This window comes from Oncorhynchus gorbuscha, unplaced genomic scaffold (genome assembly GCF_021184085.1).
Source record: "Oncorhynchus gorbuscha isolate QuinsamMale2020 ecotype Even-year unplaced genomic scaffold, OgorEven_v1.0 Un_scaffold_472, whole genome shotgun sequence".
In the NCBI taxonomy this organism is placed as follows: domain Eukaryota; kingdom Metazoa; phylum Chordata; class Actinopteri; order Salmoniformes; family Salmonidae; genus Oncorhynchus; species Oncorhynchus gorbuscha.
This window is the reverse complement of record NW_025745304.1, coordinates 87,494-101,543: the sequence shown is the minus strand read 5'-3', so window position 1 is coordinate 101,543 and position 14,050 is coordinate 87,494. Positions and strand designations below refer to the sequence as shown.

The following is a 14,050-nucleotide window of genomic DNA, read 5'->3' as shown; positions in this document are numbered from 1 at the left end:
TAACCTCCGTAAAGAGGACAGTAACCTCTGTAAAGAGGACAGTAGTCCCCGTAAAGAGGACAGTAGACTCTGTAAAGAGGACAGTAGTCTCCGTGAAGAGGAAAGGTCACTCCGTAAAGAGGACAGTAACCCCCGTAAAGAGGACAGTAGACTCTGTAAAGAGAACAGTAACCCCTGTAAAGAGGACAGTAACCTCCGTAAAGAGGACAGTAACCTCCGTAAAGAGGACAGTAACCTCCGTAAAGAGGACAGTAACCTCTGTAAAGAGGAAAGGTATCTCCATAAAGAGGACAATAGTCTCCGTAAAGAGGAAAGGTCACTCCGTAAAGAGGACAGTAACCTCCGTAAAGAGGCCAGTAGACTCTGTAAAGAGAACAGTAACCTCTGTAAAGAGAACAGTAACCTCCTTAAAGAGAACAGTAACCTCCGTAAAGAGGACATTAACCTCTGTAAAGAGGACAGTAGTCTCCGTAAAGAGGACAGTAACCCCTGTAAAGAGGACAGTAGCCTCTGTAAAGAGGACAGTAGTCTCCGTAAAGAGGACAGTAACCTCTGTAAAGAGGACAGTAGTCTCCGTAAAGAGGACAGTAACCTCTGTAAAGAGGAATGGTCACTCCGTAAAGAGGACAGTAACCCCCGTAAAGAGGACAGTAGACTCTGTAAAGAGGACAGTAGTCTCCGTAAAGAGGACAGTAGTCTCTGTGAAGAGGACAGTAGTCTCTGTAAAGAGGACAGTAGTCTCTGTAAAGAGAACAGTAACCTCTGTAGAGGGAACAGTAACCTCCGTAAAGAGGACAGTAACCTCTGTAAAGAGGACAGTAGTCTCCGTAAAGAGGACAGTAACCTCCGTAAAGAGGACAGTAACCTCTGTAAAGAGGACAGTAGTCTCCGTAAAGAGGACAGTAACCTCTGTAAAGAGGAAAGGTATCTCCATAAAGAGGACAGTAGTCTCCGTAAAGAGGAAAGGTCACTCCGTAAAGACGACTGTAACCTCTGTAAAGAGGACAGTAACCTCTGTAAAGAGGACAGTAGTCTCCGTAAAGAGGACAGTAACCTCTGTAAAGAGGAAAGGTACCTCCATAAAGAGGACAGTAGTCTCCGTAAAGAGGAAAGGTCACTCCGTAAAGAGGACAGTAACCTCTGTAAAGAGGAAAGGTCACTCCGTAAAGAGGACAGTAACCTCTGTAAAGAGGAAAGGTATCTCCATAAAGAGGACAGTAGTCTCCGTAAAGAGGACAGTAACCTCTGTAAAGAGGAAAGATCACTCCGTAAAGAGGACAGTAACCTCTGTAAAGAGGAAAGGTATCTCCGTAAAGAGGACAGTAACCATCAAGGGTAAATTACCTTCAAGAGTTAAGTGTAATGCGCTTCTCGACAATGCCTTTGTTGAGGGAGGGGCTGGGTGGGGAGGGGCTTGGCTGGGTGGGGAGGGGTTTGGCGGGTTGGGGAGGGGCTTGGCTGGGTGGGGAGGGGCTTGGCTGGGTGGGGAGGGGTTTGGCGGGGTGGGGAGGGGCTGGGTGGGGAGGGGAGGTGCTTGGCTGGGTGGGGAGGGGTTTGGCGGGGTGGGGAGGGGCTGGGTGGGGAGGGGCTTGGCGGGGTGGGGAGGGGCTTGTTCTCTGAGTGAGTGGCCGGGATTCAATCAAAGAACACACATTCACATCCCCATCTCTCCATCCCCCTGCAGTGTCTCAGACTGCTTCCGTAGAGCATGGTAGTATTAAGCTGCCTCTCCAGATCGTGTCTTCCTCCCCATCTCCTTCCTTGATGCTCGGTACAGTTTGATACTGAGACTGGGCAGATCGTACAGTTCATCCAGATGGAACCTGGTCTGGAACCGTTCTACGAACTGGTTCTCTCTGTCCAGACGGAACCTCATGGCCCAGAGGATCTCTGTCCCGTCCTGACACAGGTGATCGAAGGTGTCCAAGAGCTCCGCCAGGTAGGGGTGGCAGTACACCACATCGGCAGCGAACACGTAGTCGTAGTGACAGGCAGCCCGAGGGAAGTGTTGTTCCAGCTCCTTCCCCCAGGACAGCTCAGTGACACGAGGAGCGTGTCTACAGGAACCCCTGGTGTTACGCAGGACGTTATACTGCAAGTTACTCAGCACCTCCGGAAGGTCTGTGGACGTCACCTTGGCACCTAGGGAAAAAAACACCAGTTACCAAACAGGAAGGAGATGTCTGTCCTCTGAAGAGGGCGGTTTCACCGGACCAGACGTGCTACCTGTCCCAGACCTGCTGTTTTCAACTCTCTAGAGACAGCAGGAGCGGTAGAGATCCTCTCAATGATCGGCTATGAAAAGCCAACTGACATTTACTCATGAGGTGCTGACCTGTTGCACCCTCTACAACCACTGTAATTATTACTATTTGACCCTGCTGGTCATCTATGAACATTTGAACATCTTGGACATGTTCTGTTATAATCTCCACCCGGTACAGCCAGAAGAGGACTGGCCACCCCACATAGCCTGGTTCCTCTCTAGATTTCTTCCTAGGTTCTGGCCTTTCTAGGGAGTTTTTCCTAGCCACCGTGCTTCTACACCTGCATTGCTTGATGTTTGGGGTTTTAGGCTGGGTTTCTGGAGAGCACTTTGAGATATCAGCTGATCTACGTAGGGCTTTATAAATACATTTGATTGATTGATTGGATGGGCCCGAAAAACTAAAACAACAAAAACACACGAACAAGGAGGGTGTCTGGGACCCCCCAGGACAGCTCAGTGATACGAGGAGGGTGTCTGGGACCCCCTAGGACAGCTCAGTGATACGAGGAGGGTGTCTGGGACCCCCTAGGACAGCTCAGTGATACGAGGAGGGTGTCTGGGACCCCCCAGGACAGCTCAGTGATACGAGGAGGGTGTCTGGGACCCCCTAGGACAGCTCAGTGATACGAGGAGGGTGTCTGGGACCCCGCAGGACAGCTCAGTGATACGAGGAGGGTGTCTGGGGCCCCCAGGACAGCTCAGTGATACGTGGCGTGTGTCTGGGACCCCCCAGGACAGGTCAGTGATACGAAGAGGGTGTCTGGGGCCCCCCAGGACAGCTCAGTGATACGAGGAGGGTGTCTGGGACCCCCCAGGACAGCTCAGTGATACGAGGAGGGTGTCTGGGACCCCCCAGGACAGCTCAGTGATACGAGGAGGGTGTCTGGGACCCCCCAGGACAGCTCAGTGATACGAGGAGGGTGTCTGGGACCCGCCAGGACAGCTCAGTGATACGAGGAGGGTGTCTGGGGCCCCCCAGGACAGCTCAGTGATACGAGGAGGGTGTCTGGGGCCCCCCAGGACAGCTCAGTGATACGAGGAGGGTGTCTGGGACCCCCCATGAGACTTTGTAAATACAAGATTGTCTCACCTAGAAGGCTTGTAACTATGGAGACCAGACCAGTCCCGGCGCCCAGCTCGATGACGTTCTTGTCCAGCAGGTTGTACGTGTCACGGTGCGTATCCAGGAAGTAACACAGCACTATGGCCTGATGGGAAATAAACACAATGCAATGTGAACTAACAGGACATTATAAAAATTAAGTTGATGGATGAAGATGTACATGGTGAGGAAAAAAGTGGAATTTAAAAGTAATGATTGTGATGAAAATTCGTGTAAAGGTTGTGTTAGTGAGGATGATGAAGGAGACCATAAGGGTAGTGTTAGTGAGGATGATGAAGGTGCCCCTAAGGGTAGTGTTAGTGAGGATGATGAAGGTGAGTGGTAGTGTTAGTGAGGATGACGAAGGTGAGTGGTAGTGTTAGTGAGGATGATGAAGGTGACCATAAGGGTAGTGTTAGTGAGGATGATGAAGGTGACCATAAGGGTTGTGTTAGTGAGGATGATGAAGGTGACCATAAGGGTTGTGTTAGTGAGGATGATGCAGGTGAGTGGTAGTGTTAGTGAGGATGATGAAGGTGAGTGGTATTGTTAGTGAGGATGATGAAGGTGAGTGGTAGTGTCAGTGAGGATGATGAAGGTGAAGTGGTATTGTTAGTGAGGATGATGAAGGTGAGTGTTAGTGTCAGTGAGGATGACGAAGGTGAGTGGTAGTGTTAGTGAGGATGATGAAGATGACCATAAGGGTAGTGTTAGTGAGGATGATGAAGGTGACCATAAGGGTAGTGTTAGTGAGGATGATGAAGGTGACCATAAGGGTAGTGTTAGTGAGGATGATGAAGGTGAGCGGTAGGGTAGTGTTAGTGAGGATGATGAAGGTGAGTGGTACTGTTAGTGAGGATGATGAAGGTGACCATAAGGGTAGTGTTAGTGAGGATGATGAAGGAGGGTGGTAGTGTTAGTGAGGATGATGAAGGTGACCATAAGGGTAGTGTTAGTGAAGATGATGAAGGTGAGCGGTAGGGTAGTGTTAGTGAGGACGATGAAGGTAAGGGAAGGGTAGTGTTAGTGAGGATGATGAAGGTGAGTGGTAGGGTAGTGTTAGTGAGGATGATGAAGGTGACCATAAGGGAAGTGTTAGTGAAGATGATGAAGGTGACCATAAGGGTAGTGTTAGTGAGGATGATGAAGGTCCCAATAAGGGTAGTGTTAGTAAGGATGACGAAGGTGACCACAAGGGTAGTGTTAGTGAGGATGACGAAGGTGAGCAGAAGGGTAGTGTTTAGTGAGGATGATGAAAGTGAGTGTAAGGGTAGTGTTAGTGAGGATGATGAAGGTGACCATAAGGGTAGTGTTAGTGAGGATGATGAAGGTGACCATAAGGGTAGTGCTAGTGAAGATGATGAAGGTGAGTGGTAGGGTAGTGTTAGTGAGTATGATGAAGGTGACCATAAGGGTAGTGTTAGTGAGGATGATGAAAGTGGGCATAGAGGTAGTGTTAGTGAGGATGACGAAGGTGAGCGGTAGGGTAGTGAGGATGATGAAGGTGAGTGTAAGGGTAGTGTTAGTGAGGATGATGAAGGTGAGTGAAGGTTAGTGTTAGTGAGGATGATGAAGGTGAGCGGTAGGGTAGTGTTAGTGAGGATGATGAAGGTGAGTGGTAGTGTTAGTGAGGATGATGAAGGTGAGCGGTAGGGTAGTGTTAGTGAGGATGATGAAGGTGAGTGGTAGTGTTAGTGAGGATGATGAAGGTGAGCGGTAGGGTAGTGTTAGTGAGGATGATGAAGGTGAGTGGTAGTGTTAGTGAGGATGATGAAAGTGAGTGTAAGGGTAGTGTTAGTGAGGATGACGAAGGTGACCATAAGGGTAGTGTTAGTGAGGATGATGAAGGTGACCATAAGGGTAGTGTTAGTGAGGATGATGAAGGTGAGCATAAGGGTAGTGTTAGTGAGGATGATGAAGGTGACCATAAGGGTAGTGTTAGTGAGGATGATGAAGGTGAGCATAAGGGTAGTGTTAGTGAGGATGATGAAGGTGACCATAAGGGTAGTGTTAGTGAGGATGATGAAAGTGGGCATAGAGGTAGTGTTAGTGAGGATGACGAAGGTGAGCGGTAGGGTAGTGAGGATGATGAAGGTGAGTGTAAGGGTAGTGTTAGTGAGGATGATGAAGGTGAGTGAAGGTTAGTGTTAGTGAGGATGATGAAGGTGAGCGGTAGGGTAGTGTTAGTGAGGATGATGAAGGTGAGTGGTAGTGTTAGTGAGGATGATGAAGGTGAGCGGTAGGGTAGTGTTAGTGAGGATGATGAAGGTGAGAGGTAGTGATAGTGAGGATGATGAAGGTGACCATAAGGGTAGTGTTAGTGAGGATGATGAAGGTGGGCGTAGAGGTAGCGTTCGTGAGGATGATGAAGGTGAGCGGTAGGGTAGTGTTAGGTAGGATGATGAAGGTGGGCGGAAGGCGCTTGTTGTACCGAGGGCCACATCACAGCGCCGTAGAGGTCATGTGACTCCTTGATCTTGATCTGATGGTCAGCGAAGGTGTATCCCTCCCAGGCTTCCATGGTGATCAGAGACTGGATGATCCTCCTGGACATGATGGCAGCTGCCAGCTCAGCATCCACATCCACACCTGGCAACACAATTACATCATATTTATTCTATGTAGGACACGTGAAATGGAACTATTTCCCATCATCCTCTCTCTCACGGGCGGCAGGGTAGCCTAGTGGTTAGAGCGTTGGGCTAGTAACCGGAAGGTTGCAAGTTCAAATCCCCCAGCTGACAAGGTACAACTCTGTCATTCTGCCCCTGAACAGGGCGTGTTTGAAAAATAAGAATTTGTTCTTAACTGACTTGCCAAGTAAAATAAAAGTATATATTTTTTTAAAGTACAGTCTCAGGTTGTAGGCGTATCCCATCATCCTCTCTCTCAGTACAGTCTCAGGTTGTAGACGTATCCCATCATCCTCTCTCTCAGTACAGTCTCAGGTTGTAGACGTATCCCATCATCCTCTCAGTACAGTCTCAGGTTGTAGACGTATCCCATCATCCTCTCTCTCAGTACAGTCTCAGGTTGTAGACGTATCCCATCATCCTCTCTCTCAGTACAGTCTCAGGTTGTAGACGTATCCCATCATCCTCTCTCTCAGTACATCCCATCATCCTCTCTCAGGACAGTCTCAGGTTGTAGACGTATCCCATCATCCTATCCCATCATCCTCTCTCTCAGTACAGTCTCAGGTTGTAGACGTATCCCATCATCCTCTCTCTCAGTACAGTCTCAGGTTGTAGACGTATCCCATCATCCTCTCTCTCAGTACAGTCTCAGGTTGTTGAGGTATCCCATCATCCTCTCTCTCAGTACAGTCTCAGGTTGTCCTCTCAGTACAGTCTCAGGTTGTTGGCGTATCCCATCATCCTCTCTCTCAGTACAGTCTCAGGTTGTAGACGTATCCCATCATCCTCTCTCTCAGTACAGTCTCAGGTTGTAGACGTATCCCATCATCCTCTCTCTCAGTACAGTCTCAGGTTGTAGGCGTATCCCATCATCCTCTCTCTCAGTACAGTCTCAGGTTGTAGACGTATCCCATCATCCTCTCTCTCAGTACAGTCTCAGGTTGTAGACGTATCCCATCATCCTCTCTCTCAGTACAGTCTCAGGTTGTAGACGTATCCCATCATCCTCTCTCTCAGTACAGTCTCAGGTTGTAGGCGTATCCCATCATCCTCTCTCAGGACAGTCTCAGGTTGTAGACGTATCCCATCATCCTCTCAGTACAGTCTCAGGTTGTAGACGTATCCCATCATCCTCTCTCAGGACAGTCTCAGGTTGTAGACGTATCCCATCATCATCTCTCTCAGTACAGTCTCAGGTTGTAGACGTATCCCATCATCCTCTCTCTCAGTACAGTCTCAGGTTGTAGACGTATCCCATCATCCTCTCTCTCAGTACAGTCTCAGGTTGTTGAGGTATCCCATCATCCTCTCTCTCAGTACAGTCTCAGGTTGTCCTCTCAGTACAGTCTCAGGTTGTTGGCGTATCCCATCATCCTCTCTCTCAGTACAGTCTCAGGTTGTAGACGTATCCCATCATCCTCTCTCTCAGTACAGTCTCAGGTTGTAGACGTATCCCATCATCCTCTCTCTCAGTACAGTCTCAGGTTGTAGGCGTATCCCATCATCCTCTCTCTCAGTACAGTCTCAGGTTGTAGACGTATCCCATCATCCTCTCTCTCAGTACAGTCTCAGGTTGTAGACGTATCCCATCATCCTCTCTCTCAGTACAGTCTCAGGTTGTAGACGTATCCCATCATCCTCTCTCTCAGTACAGTCTCAGGTTGTAGGCGTATCCCATCATCCTCTCTCAGGACAGTCTCAGGTTGTAGACGTATCCCATCATCCTCTCAGTACAGTCTCAGGTTGTAGACGTATCCCATCATCCTCTCTCTCAGTACAGTCTCAGGTTGTAGACGTATCCCATCATCCTCTCTCTCAGGACAGTCTCAGGTTGTAGACGTATCCCATCATCCTCTCTCTCAGTACAGTCTCAGGTTGTTGACGTATCCCATCATCCTCTCTCTCAGTACAGTCTCAGGTTGTAGACGTATCCCATCATCCTCTCTCTCAGTACAGTCTCAGGTTGTTGTCGTATCCCATCATCCTCTCTCTCAGTACAGTCTCAGGTTGTAGACGTATCCCATCATCCTCTCAGTACAGTCTCAGGTTGTAGACGTATCCCATCATCCTCTCTCTCTCAGTACAGTCTCAGGTTGTAGACGTATCCCATCATCCTCTCTCTCAGTACAGTCTCAGGTTGTAGACGTATCCCATCATCCTCTCTCTCAGTACAGTCTCAGGTTGTAGACGTATCCCATCATCCTCTCTCTCAGTACAGTCTCAGGTTGTTGTCGTATCCCATCATCCTCTCTCTCAGTACAGTCTCAGGTTGTAGACATATCCCATCATCCTCTCAGTACAGTCTCAGGTTGTAGACGTATCCCATCATCCTCTCTCTCAGTACAGTCTCAGGTTGTAGACGTATCCCATCATCCTCTCTCTCAGTACAGTCTCAGGTTGTAGACGTATCCCATCATCCTCTCTCTCAGTACAGTCTCAGGTTGTAGACGTATCCCATCATCCTCTCTCTCTCAGTACAGTCTCAGGTTGTAGACGTATCCCATCATCCTCTCTCTCAGTACAGTCTCAGGTTGTAGACGTATCCCATCATCCTCTCTCTCAGTACAGTCTCAGGTTGTAGACGTATCCCATCATCCTCTCTCTCAGTACAGTCTCAGGTTGTTGTCGTATCCCATCATCCTCTCTCTCAGTACAGTCTCAGGTTGTAGACGTATCCCATCATCCTCTCTCTCAGTACAGTCTCAGGTTGTCCTCTCAGTACAGTCTCAGGTTGTAGACGTATCCCATCCTCTCTCTCAGTACAGTCTCAGGTTGTAGACGTATCCCATCATCCTCTCTCTCAGTACAGTCTCAGGTTGTAGACGTATCCCATCATCCTCTCTCTCAGTACAGTCTCAGGTTGTAGACGTATCCCATCATCCTCTCTCTCAGTACAGTCTCAGGTTGTAGACGTATCCCATCATCCTCTCTCTCAGTACAGTCTCAGGTTGTAGACGTATCCCATCATCCTCTCTCTCAGTACAGTCTCAGGTTGTCCTCTCAGTACAGTCTCAGGTTGTAGACGTATCCCATCATCCTCAGTCCAGTAACCTAGTCCCTCAGTAGAGTAACATAACCCCTCTACACAGCTAGCTGACCCAGTCCAGTAACCTAGTCCCTCAGTAGAGTAACATAACCCCTCTACACGGCTAGCTGACCCAGCCCCTCAGTAACCTAGTCCCTCAGTAGAGTAACATAACCCTTCTACACAGCTAGCTGACCCAGTCCAGTAACCTAGTCCCTCAGTAGAGTAACATAACCCCTCTACACGGCTAGCTGACCCAGTCCAGTAACCTAGTCCCTCAGTAGAGTAACATAACCCCTCTACACAGCTAGCTGACCCAGTCCAGTAACCTAGTCCCTCAGTAGAGTAACATAACCCCTCTACACAGCTAGCTGACCCAGTCCAGTAACCTAGTCCCTCAGTAGAGTAACATAACCCCTCTACACAGCTAGCTGACCCAGTCCAGTAACCTAGTCCCTCAGTAGAGTAACATAACCCCTCTACACAGCTAGCTGACCCAGTCCAGTAACCTAGTCCCTCAGTAGAGTAACATAACCCCCCTACACAGCTAGCTGACCCAGTCCAGTAACCTAGTCCCTCAGTAGAGTAACATAACCCCTCTACACAGCTAGCTGACCCAGTCCAGTAACCTAGTCCCTCAGTAGAGTAACATAACCCCTCTACACGGCTAGCTGACCCAGTCCAGTAGCCTAGTCCCTCAGTAACCTAACCCCTCAGTAACCTAGCCCCTCAGTAGAGTAACATAACCCCTCTACACAGCTAGCTGACCCAGTCCAGTAACCTAGTCCCTCAGTAGAGTAACATAACCCCTCTACACAGCTAGCTGACCCAGTCCAGTAACCTAGTCCCTCAGTAGAGTAACATAACCCCTCTACACAGCTAGCTGACCCAGTCCAGTAACCTAGTCCCTCAGTAGAGTAACATAACCCCTCTACACAGCTAGCTGACCCAGTCCAGTAACCTAGTCCCTCAGTAGAGTAACATAACCCCTCTACACAGCTAGCTGACCCAGTCCAGTAACCTAGTCCCTCAGTAGAGTAACATAACCCCTCTACACAGCTAGCTGACCCAGTCCAGTAACCTAGTCCCTCAGTAGAGTAACATAACCCCTCTACACAGCTAGCTGACCCAGTCCAGTAACCTAGTCCCTCAGTAGAGTAACATAACCCCTCTACACGGCTAGCTGACCCAGTCCAGTAACCTAGTCCCTCAGTAGAGTAACATAACCCCTCTACACGGCTAGCTGACCCAGTCCAGTAACCTAGTCCCTCAGTAGAGTAACATAACCCCTCTACACGGCTAGCTGACCCAGTCCAGTAACCTAGTCCCTCAGTAGAGTAACATAACCCCTCTACACAGCTAGCTGACCCAGTCCAGTAACCTAGTCCCTCAGTAGAGTAAGATAACCCCTCTACACAGCTAGCTGACCCAGTCCAGTAACCTAGTCCCTCAGTAGAGTAACATAACCCCTCTACACAGCTAGCTGACCCAGTCCAGTAACCTAGTCCCTCAGTAGAGTAACATAACCCCTCTACACGGCTAGCTGACCCAGTCCAGTAACCTAGTCCCTCAGTAGAGTAACATAACCCCTCTACACGGCTAGCTGACCCAGTCCAGTAACCTAGTCCCTCAGTAGAGTAACATAACCCCTCTACACAGCTAGCTGACCCAGTCCAGTAACCTAGTCCCTCAGTAGAGTAACATAACCCCTCTAGACAGCTAGCTGACCCAGTCCAGTAACCTAGCCCCTCAGTAGAGTAACATAACCCCTCTACACAGCTAGCTGACCCAGTCCAGTAACCTAGTCCCTCAGTAGAGTAACATAACCCCTCTACACAGCTAGCTGACCCAGTCCAGTAACCTAGCCCCTCAGTAGAGTAACATAACCCCTCTACACAGCTAGCTGACCCAGTCCAGTAACCTAGTCCCTCAGTAGAGTAACATAACCCCTCTACACAGCTAGCTGACCCAGTCCAGTAACCTAGTCCCGCAGTAGAGTAGCATAACCCCTCTACACAGCTAGCTGACCCAGTCCAGTAACCTAGTCCCTCAGTAGAGTAACATAACCCCTCTACACAGCTAGCTGACCCAGTCCAGTAACCTAGTCCCTCAGTAGAGTAACATAACCCCTCTACACAGCTAGCTGACCCAGTCCAGTAACCTAGTCCCTCAGTAGAGTAACATAACCCCTCTACACAGCTAGCTGACCCAGTCCAGTAACCTAGTCCCTCAGTAGAGTAACATAACCCCTCTACACAGCTAGCTGACCCAGTCCAGTAACCTAGTCCCTCAGTAGAGTAACATAACCCCTCTACACAGCTAGCTGACCCAGTCCAGTAACCTAGTCCCTCAGTAGAGTAACATAACCCCTCTACACGGCTAGCTGACCCAGTCCAGTAACCTAGTCCCTCAGTAGAGTAACATAACCCCTCTACACAGCTAGCTGACCCAGTCCAGTAACCTAGCCCCTCAGTAACCTAGCCCCTCAGTAGCCTAGTCCCTCAGTAACCTAACCCCCCAGTAACCTAGCCCCTCAGTAACCTAGCCCCTCAGTAACCTAACCCCCCAGTAGCCTAGCCCCTCAGTAGCCTAGCCCCTCAGTAGCCTAGCCCCTCAGTAGCCTAGCCCCTCAGTAGCCTAGCCCCTCAGTAGCCTAGCCCCTCAGTAACCTAGCCCCTCAGTAGCCTAGCCCCTCAGTAGCCTAGCCCTTCAGTAGCCTAGCCCCTCAGTAGCCTAACCCCTCAGTAACCTAGCCCCTCAGTAGCCTAGCCCCTCAGTAGCCCCTCAGTCCAGTAACATAACCCCTCTATGTAGTCGATTAGCGCCTGGCAGGTTATTTGCGGCCTCTCTGACACAGACATGCAGCTGGTATACCAGTTATGTAAGCTAGTGAGGGGAGAGACAGAGAAGAGCTCTTAAATCACTTCACAGCCTGTGTGTGTGTGTGTGTGTGTGTGTGTGTGTGTGTGTGTGTGTGTGTGTGTGTGTGTGTGTGTGTGTGTGTGTGTGTGTGTGTCAATGTACCCGATTTCAATGCTATAAACACGTCTATAAAGCCCTATAAAACACGACTCACCGCTCATAGTGACCATCAATGAATGAATAACAACCAATCTACCAACTATCGACGCTTTTGATATGTACAGAAATAACCAACATAGTTGACCCATCTGTTCTGTAGGCGTGTGGATCTGACAGCTCTAGCTACCTACCTTCCGTTTCAGCATCTTCCTCAGTCTGGACAGCCTGGGTCAGGAGGGGGTTCATGTCTCTGTCCTGGAGTAGTGCTGAGGGGTTTGTGGGTAGTAGCAGTAACAATCTGACCGTGTTGCTCCAAAGTGGTGTGTTGGATATCCAGGGCTCTCAAAGGGCTCTAGTCAGGTCGGCTGGTTGTGTGTTGTGAGGGGTTGGTATATGGTTCTCTTTCTCCTTTCCTTCCCTCCCTCCCTCGGCATACTGGGTATGGTACTCCCCTCCCTCCCTCGGCATACTGGGTATGGTACTCCCCTCACTCTCTCGGCATAATGGGTATGGTACTCCCCTCCCTCTCCCCCTCCCTCCCCCTCGGCATACTGGGTATGGTACTCCCCTCCCTCCCTCGGCATACTGGGTATGGTACTCCCCTCCCTCTCTCCCTCCCTCCCTCCCTCGGCATACTGGGTATGGTACTCCCCTCCCTCCTTCCCTCCCTCAGCATACTGGGCATGGTACTCCCCTCCCTCCTTTCCTTCCCTCCCTCCGTTGGCATACTGGGTATGGTACTCCCCCTCGGTCCCCCTCTCCCTCCCTCCCTCCGTTGGCATACTGGGTATGGTACTCCCTTCCCACTCCCTCTCCCTCCCTCCTTTCATTCCCTCCCTCCGTTGGCATACTGGGTATGGTACTCCCCTCCCTCTCTCCTTTCCTTCCTCCCTCTCTCCCTTCCCTCCCTCCCTCCGTTGGCATACTGGGTATGTTACTCTCCTCCCTCTCTCCTTTCCTTCCCTCCCTCTCTCCTTTCCTTCCCTCCCTCCGTTGGCATACTGGGTATGGTACTCCCCTCCTTCCCTCTCTCCTTTCCTTCCTCCCTCCCTCTGTTGGCATACTGCCTGGTGGGTCAGCCAGAGAGAGAATGGGCCAGCCAGAGAGAGAGGGAAACATGGATTAGAGAGAATGAAGAAAACAGGTGAGAGAAGTGCTAGAGGGAGGAAGGGCTAGAGAGAGAGAAGGGCTAGAGAGAGAGAAGGGCTAGAGGGAGGAAGGGCTAGAGGGAGGAAGAGCGAGAGAAGGCTAGGGGGAAGGGCTAGATAGAAGCCTGGGAGGAAGGGCTAGAGAGAGAAGAATAGGAAGGAAGGGCTAGAGAGAGAGAAAGCTAGGGGAAGGGCTAGAGAGACAGAAGGTTGGGAGGAAGGGCTAGAGAGAGACGGCTGGGAGGAAGGGCTAGAGAGAGAGAAGGCTGGGAGGAAGGGCTAGAGAGAGAAGGGCTCGAGGGAGGAAGGGCTAGAGAGAGGAAGACAGAGAAGGCTAGGGGGAAGGGCTAGATAGAGAGAAGGCTGGGAGGAAGGGGTAGTAGAGAGAGAGAATGTTGGGAGGAAGGGCTATATAGAGAGAAGGCCGGGAGGAAGGGCTAGATAGAGAGAAGGCTGGGAGGAAGGGCTATATAGAGAGAAGGCTGGGAGGAAGGGCTAGATAGAAGGCTGGGAGGAAGGGCTAGAGAGAGAGAAGAATAGGAAGGAAGGGCTAGAGAGAGAAAGCTAGGGGAAGGGCTAGAGAAAGAGAAGGTTGGGAGGAAGGGCTAGAGAGAGACGGCTGGGAGGAAGGGCTAGAGAGAGATAAGGCTGGGAGGAAGGGCTTGAGAGATAGAAAACTGGGAGGAAGGGCTTGAGAGAGAGAAGGCTGGGAGGACTAGAGAGAGAGAGAGAGAAGACTAGGAAGGGCTAGAGAGAGAGAGAGAAGACTAGGAAGGGCTAGAGAGAGAGAGAAGACTAGGAAGGGCTAGAGAGAGAGAAGGCTAGGGGGAAGGGCTAGAGAGAGAGAAG

At 50.3% G+C, this 14,050-nt stretch overlaps 1 protein-coding gene across 1 annotated transcript; it reads right to left on the bottom strand.

The window, feature by feature from the left end:
• Positions 1-1,590: 1,590 nt before the first annotated feature.
• On the bottom strand, positions 1,591-12,500 carry LOC124018314 (protein-lysine methyltransferase METTL21E-like). The gene is made up of 4 exons (XM_046333584.1): positions 12,245-12,500; positions 5,803-5,960; positions 3,360-3,477; positions 1,591-2,142 (listed from the first exon to the last, which is right to left on the bottom strand). Exons 1-4 carry the CDS (start codon positions 12,297-12,299, stop codon positions 1,718-1,720), a joined length of 756 nt encoding a protein of 251 aa, XP_046189540.1. The 5' UTR covers positions 12,300-12,500; the 3' UTR covers positions 1,591-1,717.
• Between the last annotated feature and the right edge of the window lie 1,550 nt (positions 12,501-14,050).

Bases quoted from the DNA above. Each gene is read 5' to 3' on its own strand.
- LOC124018314 (XM_046333584.1), bottom strand. From the start codon at position 12,299: ATGAACCCCCTCCTGACCCAGGCTGTCCAGACTGAGGAAGATGCTGAA. The intron at 5,961-12,244 runs GTAGGTAGCTAG...TTGTGTTGCCAG, and splicing joins GGAAGATGCTGAAACGGAAG to GTGTGGATGTGGATGCTGAG. The intron at 3,478-5,802 runs GTACAACAAGCG...ATTTCCCATCAG, and splicing joins GCGCTGTGATGTGGCCCTCG to GCCATAGTGCTGTGTTACTT.